The sequence below is a fragment of the Anarrhichthys ocellatus genome, unplaced genomic scaffold, assembly GCF_004355925.1.
Source record: "Anarrhichthys ocellatus isolate YVR2014 unplaced genomic scaffold, GSC_Weel_1.0 scaffold52, whole genome shotgun sequence".
In the NCBI taxonomy this organism is placed as follows: domain Eukaryota; kingdom Metazoa; phylum Chordata; class Actinopteri; order Perciformes; family Anarhichadidae; genus Anarrhichthys; species Anarrhichthys ocellatus.
This window is the reverse complement of record NW_022280082.1, coordinates 247,662-266,762: the sequence shown is the minus strand read 5'-3', so window position 1 is coordinate 266,762 and position 19,101 is coordinate 247,662. Positions and strand designations below refer to the sequence as shown.

Here is a 19,101-nt window from a genome sequence, read left to right as displayed (position 1 = left end):
AGCCCCGACTCAAGCCAGAATAGGAGACAGGGAGGCGTGTGGACCATTTAAGTACATAAAAATAAAGTGTCTTATCTTTATGTGGTAAGGAATAGTCAAGATTAGTAAGTTGCTTCCATTTCAGCATTGAATACAACCAAATGTCATTGGAAAAAACATCAAAGTACAAAGCATTCGTGAGAACTAAAGGATCTTGACAACAACAAAAATGTCTCGACTTGTACTGTTGATTCAGGGATCCAAAATCCAAAAAAAAGTGTGTGCGTGATTTGAAGTTTGTGCTTCCACTGGCGTGAGAGCCCAACCCTCCTACGCATAAACATCATGACTCACACCTTCACAGCGATCTCCCAACTGCACTGAACAGACAAAGCAAGATGAGGAAGAACATACAAACAGAAATGGAAATGTGTGGAAATGGGGACTTGGCACGATCAAGGCCCCCCGAGCGGCTCTCGTCGACCCGGCACAAGCCACACATCCCCTTTTGCCGCGGCCTTTTCAGCCTCGGTGAAGACCAGATGAATGCTTCTACTCGACCTCTGACCTTCAGTGGGAAGATACGTGACACGCAGTTAGGAGCACCTTAGCAGCTGAGAGCCTGCGGGCGTGCCAGGATTGGCTGAGATGGGATATTCCTACAGGACATGCCTGGAGTCAAACCCTTCAGGATTGAATGACCACGGGTCCTCATCAGGAATGCATTCCTCCAAGGGCTTGGTATTTAGCAGAAGGGCGTTTGATGCTTATACAACATACTAAGCTTCCACACACCCAATCGCTCACTCTTTCAATACATAGTGACCTATTTCTTTAGCTTTTGGCTAGCACCCCGGCTTTCAAATCCTGAGGTGTGACATGCAAGATGGAACGCAAATGAAGCAGTTGGGGGAACTGCAGCACTGGGTGTAAGTCACCAACTGCCTGTCAATAAACGACACCCAGAGAGCCCTAACAGAGCAGCAGAACTGATCTCAGTCATTATGATTACTGCAGCAGGCACGCCGGCGACGCCTGTCACCGGGCTTATTGTACGCAGGAGAGAGCACACCACCAAACACGCTCAGCGGCGATCCTACATGTTGCCTTGGTAACCTATCACAGACACAAAAAAAAAAAAAAAAAACACGGCTTGAAAAAGAGTAAGGATGCCAGACTTGACATCCCATAATGAGCTGGTTGTGAATGGGGTTCAGTGGGGGGGGGGGGGCTTTACCCGGGGCTGTGGGGACTGTCAAGATAAATAAGCAGGTTTCATGCTCCCGTTCAACAAGGGGAGAATACCAACGGGAGAAGTTGTCACTGACGTCCAAATATGCGGAGGCTTAACAGCATCAAAATATTGTACTTGTCTACACTCTAGGCTAAGTGTAGATGGAGTGTTAATGAGTTAAAGTAGCAGTCATGCTGGAGGAGTGAGGATTCTGGGAGGGCAGATATCAAACTGAGCCTTCAGAGTGTGAGCACACACACACACACACACACACACACACACACACACACACACACACACACACACACACACACACATTATTGAAAAAAAATGACAGACTTCTGCCTGTGTTTTACATCCCAGGGCTGTTTCCATCTCCAGGGGGGCCAAAGTGCTGACTCGACAGGAAAGCGTCCTTGGCAAGAGCCCACATGGCCGTTAATCAGTCATTTGACTCCAGAGGCAAGGAGAGGTTGGGATGCTGAACATGATCAGTATTTCAACACTGAAGGGGGATACAGAAGAAAGTGGACTCCTGCACAACACAGCCAAGTACGGTTCATTTATTAAACGTGCTACATACTAGTCAGGCAAACTTCCCCAAATGTATTTTTTCCTCTGTTGAAAAGACTTTTTTCACCACTTAAGGAGCTGGCAGAGACAAGTATGTCACCTCATTTTGTAATCATCTCCCAATTCAGTCTGCAACACATTCAATCTGCAAACTCCCGGAGAGAAAACGCACGGTATGCCACACTCGTCTCATCAGACTCGTTCTGACAACCCCCGAGCCTTGTAGATATTGAGTAGCTTACATAAGATGAATTTAGAGACCCCCTGTGGCCTATTGGGATACTAACTGGTACCGAGACGCATGTCTGCTTTCTCACACAGCAGTGGCAGTGATGTGCATCTAGTGTAAAGTCCTGTTGAACAGCAGGCATGGCACGGTGGTGATGAGACGGCCATTATAATGCAGCTAGAACAAAAACATGCTGCTTCCTCTGAGGGGAAGAGCGCACAAGCGGCAAAATATTCATGAAGAAAAAAAAGAAGTGGTATTTGTTCATTTTGGTGTGATTTAACTTGTACCCATTTATTTAAAGATTTTAAAAGTTTTGGTTCTAAACAGTAGGTTTGGCTGTTTTCTTCTAAGAACTATCTTCTGGTTGACAGGAAGTAAAGCATTTGACATTTCTGAAATCGGAAACGGTGGGATGTTTGGAAAAACAGAAGTTCGTACATTGCAGAAAAATCTAGAGTTAAGTCATTTTTTTCTATAATTGAGCTCTAAAACATTGTATGGAATTAAGAAGATTTCAAAATTAATTCTAAAACATGATGGCAAGAAGCTAAACTCAGCGTGGCCGTGGCGTGGGGAAAAACATCTGATCTCGGTGTTACCAGATACTATGAGGTCAGTAATTGAGATTTTACTGCTGTGCGCCTTGCTGTGAATCACCACACTGGAGAATTCTCTGTATATTTCTTCCAATTGATTTCAAGGGACTATATGCATCAGACAACTAGCATTCTGGGAGAGTTTATGTGTTGTGTGTACTAAAATGCGTGTGCAGATTTCCTCTTCCATCTCATTTTAAAGCACATAGGACACATTTATGTGGCCGCTCCAGTCGTGCCATGTACTTGAGAGAATCTATAACTGTGCGCGTGGCTCCATAGCGATGCGTCTTTACTGGACTTTATGTCGTATGGCTCTCTAATCGGTCTAAAAGCAACTTACTTCTGAGCTCGTTGAAGCAAGAGCAAGCATGTAATGCTGAGTTGGGAATTTGTCAGAAGGAACACCAGACCCTCTTTTTACAACAGCACATACAGTACTCTAGTATTATTAATATTACAAGTGCTGCTACTATATACTGTATACTTTTTCATACATTTTACTGGAGTATCTACTGCCCTTTAGCTTCCCCAAACTCAACTGTGTTGAGCAGCAGTAGCTTCAGTGTCTTAACAGGAGACGGAGAAAAGAGTCTTGATAGAACTTTAATTGAGGTTGAGCAGTAAGGCACACATCTCGCAAGCTACCACAACTACTACGAATAGAGTGAGGCAGTATGGGAAATTCTCTAAATCTGTTCCTTCACATAGTACAAACAGCATCACTTGTGTGACCAGAACACACAGACTCATCTGAGTCTCAGCCTCTGAGGACATAATGCCATTTCATAACAAAAGCCTCCTCAGCCTCTCCTCAAGTGAAGAGGGTTCATCATCAATATACTGATTAGGATTACAGGAGAAGCCTCGCGCTAATCAACAATAAGAGCACTTGAGCTTTGTGCACTCCGTTGTGATTTTGCCGTTGTGGTATAGTGATCACACAAACGGTGAGGGGCTTTTGTTGCTAGACAAACATGTTTAAGAAACAAGATGCCCTACATGTATCTGCTGAATAGGAGGGGACTCCTTTGTTCTACAGAAATATGCAGCTGATGGGGAAAAAAAGAGCAAGTGATGGTTTGTGTATGTTTGTTCAGGCATGTTGTACTCAAAGAAGGATTTAAAAAAAAAAAAAAGATGAGCATCACACTAACAACATATTTACAGACATGTCTTCCTTTCCTCGTCTCTACAGTATCATGTTCACACAAAGCCCAAAACCACAACCTCCCTTCCAAGCAGATTGTAAAATATGAATGGGCCACTTTACATGACAATTGCTGTAAACCCGGCTGTGGGATTCCTGCATGACAATGAAGACCGGCTCCACACATAATCGCTGCCCTCAACTTCCACTGCTGCATTGTCGTCTACTTCCCAAAGAGGCCCGAGTATGGCGGCCACTGGTGTCGGTAAAGACCTTTTGTCATCTTCAGGGAAGTATTAGTAAGATAATCTATTTCTCCGCTTCAAGCCATACTTGTTCCACTTGTGGCATCCTGAGGAGGAAGGTTGCCAGCTGGTTCATAATTCAGGGCATCTCCTGCAGTTTAAGGAATTTGGCTTTGACCAAATCTGGGTGATATGGGGGCACCGCTAGCTTTAGGGGTGGGTAGGCTGCTGTTAAAGAGATGTAGGGGGGGGGGGCGTACTGGCATTCAACTATTCCATAAATGGAGTGGTCGGGGATCAGAGCTGCAGGGGCTGCTGGGAGAAGAAGCTCAACCCTGCAGCCCATTGTTCTGGACTGACAGTGTAATCTCATATGAGGAGGGGGGAAAAAACGATTTGGTCCAGTCCAGGGACACGCTAAGTGACCATAATAAAGACTCCCATTACAATACAGTCGTCCTGAGAGGCGCTCTATGCAAAGCGTTCCCATGCTGCTCCCCATGGAATACACTTCCTCAGTGGTCACACTTATTGCCATATGAAAATAATATGAAAATGAGTAGGATAAAAGCCAAACATTAAGTGAAAATAATCCTAAAGTATGTTACATTTCCCCTCCTTAAAATCGTTTTTTTTAATCAAGACAAATTCCTGCAAGGAGCTCCGTTTCCACGCTACAGCTTACTCGCACCATCGGCAAGAACTTCACTCAGTCGCTACATCTTTAAACCTCAGCAATCATCCTTACATGTTTTATGAACTGACTCATAATCTAATGGTTCTCATATTGATTGTTCAGCTTTTAACTGCTACGGAACGTATACGCGATGAGAGGAATTGCCTCTCGCTCAAGGCTGCAAACAACCTTGTACAAAACAGGTAATTATAAATATATTATGAGAATGTCAGGGTGTGATAGCAGCAGTGCTGCCTTTCAAAAGACTCAAGGAGACGATTATTAATTACTCCAAGATGCATATTTGACTTCTAACTTCTTTCTGTTAGTTTTTCTGTCTGAAACTGCTCTGTTTGTCTGCTTGGTCTTTATCGCCCTCCCTCTGTTGGCTTGACAGGTCTGCCAGTCTGTCTATTTGTATTCCAGTTTGTCTCCCCTGCCTGTAAGTAAGTGAGAATGAGGTGAAACTGGGTGAGGAGGTTTGGCGGAGCAGAGAAAATTCCCGGTGCATGACCCCTCCCGCTCAGGCTCGGACGGCGGGCTGTCAGTCGGCCAGTTCATTGTTTGGCTTTTGTGTGCGACATCAGCTCTGTGCTGTGTGGATTCATATAGTGAAGAGGTGATTTAGCGGATTTACTGCACTTCCTCTGCAACCAAAGGCCATGACCGCTGCACGTTAGGTGCAGATCATCAGTCTGCTGTTGCCATGCAGGGAACTTTGGCTTAAGGGGCAAACAACAAAATATTCAAAAGGACAAGTGTTGAGCCGTAGTATTCAAAGCTGTCCTAGAAAACCTCCTTTTCCTGTTGGTCCATAATTATTCCACGATTATAAAGTAGAATATTGAAATGCTCATAATAAGCTTCTATCGTTGTAATATGCCCCATGTCGAAATAAATATGGACTTAGCTTTGTTTAAAGAGGATTAGGCTGAGTGTTAGAAATCTGTCACTTGACTGGTTACATAAACTAGTGCCTTTCAGCAAAAGTCACACCAGGCCAGCTGCAACAAAGAGAAGCTTTCCGATGGCTTCTATCAGTGAGTCCAAATTGAATTAAGGCAAGTTTTCTGATGACACATTCAACTCAGGTCAAGACCCTAAAACTAAACTGAGGTTAGAATTATCTATGATCCTTGGACCATGGCGCCAACCCCCTCATGTAAATGCTGTGGGACCAGAGAAGACACTAACCCATTTCCAGATTTGTCACAGACTTTCCTTTAGAAAGAAGTCTCAAGGGCTGTTTAAGTAAACAGGGGTTGGTTTGGCAGAGCATTGGTTTAAAGATTTGCTGTTATGAAAAGTTTTTTTTTTTTTTTTCGGTTCACCGGCAGCAGATGAAGCAGAACCAAAAGTGCATATCTCAGATGTTAACAAAAGTGACCTTAGATGGCTTCATGAGCATCCCAAGATACAAAACACGTCCATAAATGTGCATTGAGGGACTAGGCCTGCAGGAGTGGAAACACACTCACAGTCTTTTGTTTGTCTGGTGCATGTCCATTTCCTTACATTTGCTCCTCTTTGGTTATTTTATGACTGAAAAAACCTGCTTGCTCTGCGCAAGCCAGTCGTTTTACACAAGTTCTCAGTTTATATTCTCAGTACTATCCATTGTCTCAAGAGTTTACTTGCGGTGTATTTTTGGTAAGCTTAGAATGGGTGAACTGAATAATGTCTTGCAAAGTTAACCCCAACAATAACACACTTGACCAGACTTTTCTCTGCATAAGCCACAGGACTCCAACCCCTACTAAAGCTTTAATGATGTGCAATTCAGATCAAAAATGGTTTTGTGATCGTCTCAGCGGAGTCCTTATTCATCCCTGCATGAAGCGGCGTGGCGAGCGATTAACGTTTAATGAATAGAACAATTAACTTTAACGTGTACAGGGGTCAAAAAGCAGCAATTAGCGTGATGAACTCCAGCATTCCATACTGAGCATGTCTAGATTTATCCACTAATGACGAGTTTGACTAGCTGGCTGCAGCACATTCAGACAGAGCTTAAAAAAATAAAATGGAACATAATGCGACTGTGCCAAACTCTTAATTAGTTCAGGAGATACAGTATATGTTCCATAGTGTTCACTTGCAGGGAGATAACCGCGCACGCAACAATCCGCTTCCCACACAGATGAACATTTCTGTTGGAATGTGCTGCAACCCATAAATGTTTTGTAAACACGTAAAACATTAAATGCCACAAACCGCACAAGACAAAAGCATACCTGCAAAAAACGACGCTGCCTTTGTAAAAGAACATGTGGAACACACAGTCCGTGAGTTTGCGTAGGCGTGTTTGAGGAATGCAGTAACTGCCAGGTAATTAGGGTTCACATTCAGGTATGTAGAGCCGCAGGGAAGCCAGAGACAGACAGACCGACAGACAGACACTCGGTGGGTTTAGTATGGCTTAATCTCCTGCCGAGCACACAGCCACTACAAAAGCACTCAGGTAGGAACGTATCGACACCGGTGTGGTCTCCATGATCAAAGCTTTCAGCGCGGCCCTGCCCTCATGCCTTGAAAATTAACCAATTAGGGATGAGGGGGGTTGAGAGTTGGTTGCGCTGCGTTCCGTACACCACGCTGGCAGCAGCTTCAGACGAGGTAATTATACACGCTATCCCCGTCTGTCCCTCTAACACTCATACTCACTGCTATCATGCCTCACTCATCTCTCTACACCCCTACATTATATGCCTAAAACACAGTCCAAGATAATATGAGCCGACATGAGCCAAACTGTAGCTACATGTAGGACAAAAATTAAGCTCTGTTGTAGGCAGTGGTGTTTTTAACCCTCCCCAAAAAGCGCTCTGTGCTTTAAGAAATGCTCCACCAAGCGACAGGTAACATCAAGCTGACTTAGCAACCAGCGTACCTCTCCGCCTTCATCATTCTGATTCACGGAGCTTGTCTGAGCCCCCGGGAACTGCTGTCATCATTCATTTTTAACAGCATCTTCATAGGAAGGAGGATTAATTCCTCCAGTTTGGGGTTCGAATGTGGAAGAAGGGCTTGAGAAAAATGACGAGAATGCACTTTGTCACGTTTTTTAGAAGAGCAGAGTAGCCTCTAGATTTGTTCTCTCATGCACATGCAAGCAGATGACTGGTGCTGTAGTGGTTAGATGATTAGTCTATTATTTGCAACATTTGCTGGTTTCAGCGTTTCAAATGTGAGAAGGATTGGTGGATGAGCTGCTTTACCAAATTGAGCTTGAGCTATATTCAAACTCTATGGATAGAATGAAAGAACTATGCAATAATCCCAACCTCTGCCATGCAAGTCATCGTCAGTATGAGATTACAGGACAACCACTTGATTTGATTTTGAAATATCTTTCCAAAGCCGCTTTAGTGTGCGACCTCCCAGCTGGTAGATGCGTGGGAGTCAGACGTAATTAGCCCTCTTGGACTGTAGGTCACACATGACTACCTGCGGCAATACAGTAAAAAAAAAACAATCCCTGAGATGACTGACAGCATGCATAAAGCGCCTGTACGGCATGCAACAACGTATGGCGGCGTTTTTATGAGGAAAATGTAATGATCCCCTCCAGAGCAATCACCGCCAGTGTAGTAATGAGTGTGTGCTAGACAGAGATGTAGAGAGAGGGGAAACATGTGCGGATGTGTTGATTCGCAAGTGTGTTTGCAATCTGGATCCTGACACAGACAGATGCTCCGGCCTGCTCTCTTGTCGCTCTCCATCCTTGTGGGGCACTTGATATCTTCATCTTTTTTTTCCCTCCATCTCCACTGTTCAAACAGGACTACAGGGTCATTATGGGATGCATGTAGAGTAACTGTAGCAGAGGCTGCCGTTACGATGATGGAATTCATTTAGGTTACTGCACACGGCTTTTGGATAAAAGCAAGCTGGTGTCTTTTTAGTGTTTTGCATTTTCCAGAGTGAGAGCTGGTGAAGAAATGTGTAAAAAACAAACATGTTTACAGCAACGAGCGAACATCTAGTTTCTCTGTTTGCTGCTGCTGACTGTGAAGCCTTCTGTGCGCTGAACCATAAAAAGATAGCCTCGAGTTAAAAGACTTTTTTGAACATGTCAAACAATTTAGCATATAGAAATAAAATTCATATGGATAATTCCCATTGATGGGTTTTCTACGCGGCCAAGTTAAAGTGACTTTTTCACCTTATCGCTGAGAACAAAGTCAACATACTGAAACGACAATAGTACATACGGACTACATGCCATACCAATGAGTTACATTAGAAAACAAGTAAAAATAGCAAAAGGCCGATATTCATTGGTATTGATCACGCAGCCTGCAGTCATTCCTGAAGCAGATATTATGTGGTCCTGTAGACAGGCTGTCTGCAAGCTGCTGAAACCTTGGACCAGAATAGCTCTGATAATGTATCTGTCATGAATGTGTGTCATCAGGACCTGTTCCCCAGCACCACAGTGGAAAACGAAATGGCTGTAATGCCTGCTTTATTTAAAGATGTTACCATGACTGCATAACTTTAAGTGATATACATATATACTGTAGCTCACATATGTCATTTACAGTAAATACAATATATCTCCAAAGGCTGGAGGTAGTGACATTTACTGCCACAAGCATAAATTCAACATGTCTAAATGTTGAGATTATCATTTGACGACTCCTGTTGATGAACGGAGAGAAAGCTCGAGCTCTGTGAAATGTAATCTTTCGATCCAAGTTCACACGTCCGAGGAATAAAAGAGTGGCTAAAAAAAAAAAAAGCCAGTTGATCATGTGAGTAACAGCACAGTAGGAGTGATCCCATCTCACCCCTTCCTGCTCAAATGAGAAGGCCAGCTGCAAATACAGCTTTCCCACATCTGCACAGGATCCCAGGAGATGGGTGGTCAAGACAAAAACTCCCTCACTACATTACAGAAAGAGGACTCCTTTCCCAGTTATTGTTTTTGGACTAACGGGAGCAAAGACGTGCAAATTGTCTCGTGAATTATTGCACAGATGATTGCCTCCGGATGGGAAAAGCGATCACGTGCGCTTGAGATGATAGAATATGTAATGTAACGAAAACTTGACATTGCTTAGCGGTGACACCTCCCGAGAAGCAGAAGAGCGTGTGTATTCTGTTGTGTTGTCTTTGCTGAGATCACATCAATGCTTTGTGTTTTAGTCTGCAGGTCAAACGCAGTAAGGTCAAAGGTTATTGTGATAGCCATCAGACCTCACTACACCCAGATGCTCTATAAAGAGCTAAATACTGGTACTTGTAGTTCATGCTTAACAAAGAAGGTTCCGAACGGCCCTAAACACGGGTTGCTTACATAAAGATCCACTAAGTATGTGTGTATGTGACTTTTTCCATCTGATGGGAATGTGATCTATCCCTTTTTAGTGCTCCACATAGCCCCGCTTTTCTGTAATGTCAACAGCAGCTCACTTTGCAAATTGACTTTCTCTGTCATCTAATGACAATAGAGGCTGGCCCTTGACTTCTTTATGACTTCCCCTTTATGAGTTCTTGGTTGATTGTGCCTTTACGAAGCCCTTGATAAAGACTAAAGTAAATAGAACTTTCGACAAAGCCCGTGGAAGACTGAGGCTGTTGTGAAAGGCTTTCTCCCTCCTTATGGCTGAATGCCAGCCCTATAGCATGGGACAGAGATGAAGAGGGTATACTCGCCAAAAAACAGGCTATATGAGAAGCTCCTGAAAAGTTCCACTGAGGCGATGAAAAAGCTCTTCCTTCAGCATATAATATGCTTTTTTTTCATCGTACAATAACATCACATATTGCAAGCACATATAGTGGAAAACAGAAAGGAATAAACACATAACACTGCAGCTTTAGTGGAAATCTGTGCGTTGTTTTCAATCAAATTCCATCTCTGCTTTTACCTTTGCCTCACTGTTCTGTGAATGTACACATTGCGGTGGCCCTGCAGTGGAAATAGATTGGAAAACTTTGAATAGATGATGGATTCCAAATATTTTTTTTTAAAACTGCTCGAATTATTTCTCACACCAGCTGCGCAGTCTCCCTCAGTAAGCACAATGGGCCAACAAGAGATGACCCTCATGTGAAACAAAAGCCTCATTTCCTGCTTTGTGAAAGTGCTGGGACACTAAACCAAGATAAAGGGACTGAAACAGGAAGTCAGGTGAGTGTTTGGCATGTAAGATGGTGAACTTCCTCCTTTTTTTTTTTGCTATAGAAGGCTCATAAAACAGCCAGTTAAAAGCCACCTTTCCTTCTGCTTACCCCCTGACAGACACACAACACCACTGGGTGTCCACTGCATTTCTTACATTCTTCAGGCCGGTTAAGCCGGAGGCCTCAAGATTCCCACCCCCACCACATTCGATCAGCTGTTCAGTGCGATTCGGAGAATGGCCGCGAGCATCTCACTGTCCTGTGGGACAGTATCTCTCCTACCTGAGCGCCCACTAAGCGTAGTTTAGCCAGCGAAAACAATGTGGCTAAAATCTATTTACTACCCTTCCTCTCTCTGTATGACACCCAGTTTTTGTTGTTGTTATCACCCACCCATCGGCACAATGCTGGACACTTGCCTCCGCAGCCTCTTTCAATGGACGGAAATTGGGAATGTAAAACAGAGCAGTAGTGAGAGGACATGCGGCTCCCATCAGCCTCCATTCAAACAATGGAGAATCTCCCAGTGTTTAGCTGCTACTTCCTCCTGAAACACAGCACCAACAATGAGGCGCTATTGTGTCTGCCGTTTGCAGCAACAGTGTCTGGATGAGCGCGCATCTTCAAATAGTCTGGCACTGAGACAAATTATTTAAAGCAAAAGGGGGGTTTTCTCTGACAAGATAAAACAATTAAAATCTTCAGAGATCACCGGAAAGATAATCGGAAACCACGGGAGAAATAGAATTGGACGCAAAAAATGGAGCAACTATTGTGCTTGTTCACTGCACATAACTGACAATTACAAAACCTTTCAATTTCAACTGTATTGTCCCCAAAGGAAACTTTGTCTTGGAGCCAGGTGAAATATTTGAATGGAAAACGTGATAGGTTAGATAAAATGTATAAAACATATATTTTACAAGGAAATGAATACCATTTAGACAAGCGCCACCAATGCCAACCGTTGCAATTAACAAAAATATGAAGAGAGATGCAAGATTTGACTCTTTAAAGTGTCACAAATCTGAAACAAGGTCTTCAAAATAGAAAAAGGACGGGTTCTTTTGTTTTGGGATTACAAAGCAGACACTGTTCACATGACAAATACTTCAAAAGAAAAAGCTGATCATTAGAGATCAACATATATTTACTCAGGGTATCAAACATTTATGATGAAGCTCCATATAAAGTTAACTCTACGACCGCAGTGCATTCGACAACAGGCAGCACCATCTTTTCTGCCTATATTGCTCCCCGATGAAAGATTTAGAAATGTGCAGCCCGTAGCACAAGTGTTTGTTTACATGGTATGAAATAATACTCTCTCTCAGACAAGGGGTCTCTGCGGCCTTGATAAAGATCATGGGTATTTATTACACCCAGAAGAGCCCTTTTCAGTGAATTGTTTGATAATAATCTAGCACACACTGGAGAGGTTTTCTGATTCTTAGTGCTTACATTGTCATTATGCAAAAACAAATACAGGCAAACAATGGAGACAAAGCCAGTGACACAAAGATGAACGGAGGGCTGTCAGATCAGAGTCCATCAAAATCCCGGCGTATTGAGAGCAGAGAGGACAGTTTAAATGTGGATGGAGATCTTGGTATATGCTATACAATGAACGTCCCTTGAGACTGACTTCTGTGTCCTGTAATTGCCCCGAGTCATAGCTCTCTGGTCTCAAAGGCACAGAGAGAGAGAGGGGAGATATCTACAGACCAATCGCAGCCCAGTTAGTCAAACCTCCATCAGCTGGTCACAGCTCCATCTCTCACACTCCTCTCACTCCTCTGGGGGAGAAAAGCACTGGGCTGGAGCCAATTCAGAACTCCAGTGTTACACACACACACACACACACACAAAGAAAGCCCAAGACAGAGCGACAGAGAAAGACCTTGACCTGCTCATTCTCCTCTAAAACCTCAATGCCAAAGCTCGGGCTCTAAATAAATACAGCCTTCAAAAGGGAGAGATAGTTGAACCCTCCGGAACCAACACTTTGTTTCAGCCCTGGTTTTGCAGATAATCCCTCCCAAATCCCAAATCTCTGTGGGATTCCCAGTCAGCCAGAGTGTGAGAAATATAGAGATGGAGAGCTTACAAAACATGCAAAAGCTGGTATGAGTTTCAACAGCTAATTTGGAAGCAAGCGAGTACACTGGATGAGGTAATTGATATTACGGTTTGGGTCAAACTAAATAATTGATAATGTAGATACACGCGGTAGATATAGTTATGAAGTCATGTCACTACATGAACACCATATCTCCGGGATCTTGTTTCAGTTGGAATGCCGGCGAGACTGAAAAGCCGTTAAACACCAGCCACATGATTATTTGCATATTCACTCAGGCAGTCCTACTGAGGCAGGGGCACAAGCAGGATTTTAGAAATATCGAGGTTTAATCCCTTCACCTCACATTGTTCCACTTTTATTCCTCAGGCTTGTTCAACTAAAAGAAGCAAATCAGCAGGCTATTAAACAGTTTAATCAAGTGTGCAAGTTCTGAAACATAAATAACGCTGACTTAAGACTGCTTTTGTACAGTTGGCTGACCATTAAACCAATTCTAGATTGTTATCATTGAAAGTTTAGTATTCAGCAGTTGAAAAAAAAAAAAAAGTGCATGTTGCTGTATTTCCTCAGCAAACACTACAAAAGCCACAATCTCTGCCTCCTAAATGGCCTGCAGACACGCCACTCAAGAGCCTCCCTGTGTGTAAACAGCAGTCATTCAGTGGAGCCCTCGCAGCTGGGAAGGCATACGATTCAAACACTTCTGAAGAAAGGTCACCATCGGTCCTGTAAAAACAAGAGGCCCTCTCAATCTTGCTCCAGGCCTGCAACAGCCTATACCCAGCTGGGCACTCTTCATTTACTGCCCCTGCCATCGCATTCTCTATTAATCACAGCAAAGAGCCAAAGCCTATATATATGCTCGTGGGGCTGGTTGATCCACCCACACTGAATGCTGAGGCCAATCACTGGACAGGTGAGGTCAGAGTAGATTAATAATCAGAGTGTAAATCCCCCCCATCACAGGCAGGGTGAAAGCTCCTCAGGATCTCCTCTCAGTTCTCCGCTTATTGATCGGCAGCAACTTCATTCCCATCATTCACCGTGGCAGCAACCACTCACACTTTAGCAAAGTGCAGCAGGGCTGAAAATGGTCAGGCATCTCCCTGGTATTTACCTGTGGCTCAGTTTCTTACCTTATTTTGCTGTTGAACACGAGTGGAATGGGCCCTTTCTACAAGCTGCGCTCTTCTATGACTGACAGTGGGCTTAAACAATATGATGGATGATCCTGAGCAGGTCGCAGCCACTTTGGAGCGATACAAACTCCTCGGACACAATGCAAAAACAACCACCTCTGCAAATCAATGCAATTTTGGTTTTAGTCAATAAAACTGTATTTTCTCCAACACGAAAGATGTTGTGGCTATTGTTTATAAAAGTAAACCCTTTAAACAATAAATACCAATCAGTAATATGTCATATGTGGCGGTCCCTTTTGTGCCATGTGACCATCATAGCCTGCGTCTATCCAGGTTCCTCTTACCTTATTAGAGTAGGGCGGCTTGGCGAGGTTGATTCCATCTCTGATGAGCTTATCCCTGATCATGATCTTCAGCTTCAGCTTGGGGTAAATCACCAGCTCCCTCCTGTTGCCCAGCGTCAGGTTCCTCTGCGCGCCCATGTAGCCACCGTTGCGCCCGATCCGGTCACTGTTGGGCTCGGTCCAGGACTTGGATCCCCGCAGTTTGGACTCATACTGGTCCACCATGTGACTGGTGTAAATCTCGGATGCGGGTGGCATCGGCTCCAAGGTGAAATAGAGTCCACTAGCCGTCTCGTTGGCTTCATCTTTTAGCCTCCTCACCGCGTCGTGGATCCTTTGCCGGTGGTGAGGGATGTAGACCCCGATGGCATCCAGATCGGGGTCTCCGATTTGTTTGCAAACCTCCAGATCGTCATATCCATTATCCACAAAAGCCTCGACGTACTGGGCCAGCTGGAGGGTCTTCAGCCACTCGTACACGATGACAGGTCCGTTGCTTGTCATTTTGGATGTTGCCAGATCGGCCACAACTCGGGACGAAAGAAGACACTAAAGTGATGCTTACTTTCCCATTCGGCGTTTCAAACGCATTATGTGGTTGTTAATGATGGCGTGTGCTCTCTCCAAGTGTTAGGAAAGTAAAGATGTCGGCATTAAACATGTTGTGGATTATCCGTACCAAAGGTTTGGTCCAATCCCCAACCTCACGAGTCCGCGGTAATGCACGACATAACAGAGCCGTAAGTGAATTAAAGGTTCAGCCTGAGTTTGACTGCAACACCTGTCCGTACTTACAAAGGAAGATCACGCGAGTTTCACTTGAAACAGCTTTCAAATCCCAAATGTCATTTCGGTGACTTGCCATGCGCAGTCAGTCCCAAAACGTAGGCTTCCTTAAACAAATAAGAAAGCAGTTGTCTCAAACTATTGTAATCAAAACAGCTTCTCAACCAGATTGTGTGCGTTACGCACGGCAGCTGCTGCGTCTTCAAAAACCAAAAACGTTTTCACAGCTTATATCCTCCTTCCTTAGAGTCCTCTGTATCGCAAACCGCGAGCGCGTTGAATGAATAAATCCAAAAGGACGCCAAAACGGGCTTTAAAAATGACAAAAAGTCGGCTGCCGACGATATTGACAGTAACCGCAAGCTTCCGCGACAAGCCGCTCAGTCTACACGTAGTCCGGTTCTTCCAGCCGGCACATCACTACACTGGAGCCGCAGCCAAGAGCCAACATGCTCACCGCTGCTCCTCTACCGTCCACGCCCCCTCCAAATCTCACTGTACCCATTTAAAAATAGTGACGCGAGTGCTTTTTTTCCTCCCCCTCTACAAACTTGTCACGCCGCCTCGGGGAACACCGTGGGTCACCGGGTCCCACCGACTTGGACAAAGTTGGTCCGAGACGACAGCGCACGTGAAACCTGTCGCACAGTAGAAACGAAACCCCGAGCTGAGGGTTTGTGTCACATTATTCTTCCCCTACGATGTGATTTCGTTCTCCGCACCTCTCTCTCTCTCTCTCTCTCTCTCTCTCTCTCTCTTTCTCTTTCTCTCTCGCTCTCGCTCGCTCAAACACACACGCTCTCACTCATTCAGCATTTCCACGGTTTGGGTTCTCAGTACGCATGAGCTCCCTCTATGTGGCTAGTGGGGCACTGCAGACTTCGCAGCACTGATGTAATAGAAGAAACTGAGGTAGCAACTCATCCATCTGACCATTATCTGTATGAACAGACATTTGATGCGATTTCTTTTTTTGACTTTACAACACTGGAGAGCAAGTGGAGTCCAACTGTCTGTATCAAACTGCAGCCGCACTGGATGCTGTCATTATTAGTATGAGACAAGTCAAACTGTCTGGGGGTAAAAAGAGAGAGAGAGACAGAGAACTCTGCTTGAATAAGACCTGTCCACTCTGTCCAAACGGATAGCCAAGCCAGCCGGTGCTGATGCATGCTTCATCAAATGTGAGCCGACAGCTTGTTAGGGGTCAGTTTGATACAATCACCATCTCGGCTCTGGGCTGGAAGTGATTTGCCTCAGCCCATTATGCCATGCGACGGGGCTCGAGTGGAGGAGGAGTGGGGAAGCATATCAAACAGCCTCATATTGGAGAAATGACGACAGAAACGTGCCAATAATTGATGTCAGAATGTCAGAATGTCAGAAGAGGAGGTGTGAAGCGAGTGTAGATCCTTCATCATGTCTTAGGTAAATCAGACTGGAGTTACTTGACATTTCCCATTATTTACCCGTCGGCTGCCGTCATCGTAATTTCTCAGAAATGCTTTATTGTCCCTGGTCCTTTGTAAACACTCGTATGAAGCGGTTTAACTGACAGGAGCAACAGGGTGCATATGTGTGCAGAGTGTGATATGATGCATCGCAGCTTGGACTTATAATAAACCAAAAGTATCGGTCTCATACAGTGTGACCTTCATAACAATGCACACAGTAATAACATACATAATCAATACAACTAGGCTATATCAGCTTTAATGTCTCAGATTAGGTGGAATATCTGCAGACATTCAAGACAGAATGATGAAGCAGCGAGGAACAATGCATAACATTCACTCTGAACACAAACCTATTAAGTTTATTTTTCCAGCTCTCGTATGAAGGATTAAAACTTACACATCTCTGTTCAGACTTTTCATAGGTCTTTTTTTAGGAGCAGGGCATCGTGGCAGTCGAGTGACAGATGGAACAGGGAGACTGGTGAGTGTGCTGGCAGTGCCAGGAGTGCTGCGTTTCCACTCTGCTGCCCCGGGCCACGTAGAGCGACCAGCAGGTGCCGAGAGAGGCAAGGGTGGCAACCTAACACAAGCGCCTTGTGTTGGCTGTATGATAAATACACCGGACTGTTTGTGTGTAAGGCAATCATCTGAATGAGACTGCCCTGCAGGTGTGCCTGAGTTTTTATGAAAAAAATTGACATATGCTGAACCCTTAAAGCATTTCTACTGAAGTGTGATTTATGTTTTGGGGCTTTATTTTCTTATTAATCATCAGTGACCCCTCAGTTTCATCTTGTGACCCCTTGAAGGGATTCTGACTCGATCATTGGAAACCACTGCATGGTTTTGTGTATACAAGGTCCGAAAATAGAGAAAAAACATCAGTCTAAAACCCCAAATAATCCCTGTATGATAAAGCTATGATGGGTTTTCAATTCTGTAGAACAACTTGATTTAAGTGCATCAACATATATGTTGTTATTGCATTAGCGTAGTGCTTTGTAGAGACATAAAAGGGCAGTCTACGCCCATTTCAAGCAGCAGGCCCATTGCTCTTCCCACTGAGTGAAGCAGTATTGCCCTGGAGCCAGAGGACCGCTGCCACATCAATAACACTTCAATAACCGTCCCTTAATAAAATCTGAAATAGGCAGCTCAGAGCATTAGTGCAGGTAAATATGAATATGTGGCGGTAATAGTGCACGGTATTGGATCTGGTAAATATGTATAGGCTGCTTTGAATGTGTTGATTGAAAGAGTGTGACTGCGGCAAGTCGAGGGAGGAAAAGCTCCAGTAAACACAGCTGGAAGGTGAGAGGAGATCGGCACAGCCAGTCAGACAATAGCAGCTCTGCTGACAGCCAGGCTTTCTCTATGCTAATAGGCTGTGCTGGGTGTTTCTGTTTCTCTCTGAAAAGAAGACTTGGCTATTAGAAGGTGGAGATTTTTGTTGGGGTAAAATTTAAGGTCTCCTTGGCTTCAGTCGTCTTCATTGCACCTTTCAAGACCTCAATTTTAAAATCCTTTGAAGCGGAGAATGGCTTGTCCACCTAGATGCTGACGCACCACAGAGGTCATGGATGTTGGTTTCTAAGTTTAAGATATCTCTCAGGCCCTGATAGATGTGTAGATTCTACTGCCAGCAACACAACCAAGGTGATATAGGAAACACAAATCACAGTTCACGCTTTGAATTCATTGTGGTTCCGTGGTAGAGACGGTTAACCATAGGGTTGGCAGTTTGATCCCGGGCTCCTACTGTCCCCATGTCAAAGTGTGGTAGTGCGAAAAACTGAACCCCAAGTGGCTCCTCGGGTGCTTTACAGCAGCCCACTGCTGCTTAGGAGGGGGATAAATGCAGACGTCAAATGTCATGTATGTACCTGAACGTATATATGACAATAAAAATACATGTGTATTTATTGTCAAATTGTCATGTTGCCAAAGCACTATTAAATACAAATGTATGATTTCAAAATGAAATTATTGTATATAAATATTACATAGTGGGATTTTGCCTTGTCAAAATCTTCAACTCTTTTTTCTTTTTCTTTCGGTTGCACATTTAAGGGTTGGCTGGAGATGATTCTTCAGCAACAGCCGGGACCACAGAAACCATCCTGGAGTGAGCTGATGATTGACTGTGATTGCTGCATCGCACAAGAAGAGTAGGTAGTATCCCAGTGTTCCTGGATATCATAAGCTTCACATGAAAAATACATTTACCATGAAAACAGTTTCTCAGAATTGAACATGAAAATACCAGGAAAAATTGGGGAGTAAGAGAAAAACCTTGGGTGTAATTATTATAATGAGTAGTTTTGTGGTGAAGCTAAAAATCTGTGAAAAATTCACATTGTTTATTGTCTTGGGATGCAATTAAAGGCAAAAGCTGAGCCACTTATTTGTGCAGCCTTAAAAATAAAAGGAGCTCTCCTTGGTGGTCGGTGGTCAGGGGCATCTAGTGGATTC

General features: G+C 44.2%; 1 protein-coding gene across 1 annotated transcript in view; it reads right to left on the bottom strand.

The window, feature by feature from the left end:
* LOC116395967 (sterile alpha motif domain-containing protein 5) overlaps positions 1-15,880 on the bottom strand; it is a 119,529-nt gene extending 103,649 nt beyond the window's left edge. The window contains exon 1 of the mRNA XM_031870239.1: positions 14,387-15,880. Coding sequence (XP_031726099.1) covers positions 14,387-14,890 — 504 coding nt within the window. The 5' untranslated portion in view covers positions 14,891-15,880. The remainder of the gene's footprint in view (positions 1-14,386) is intronic.
* Between the last annotated feature and the right edge of the window lie 3,221 nt (positions 15,881-19,101).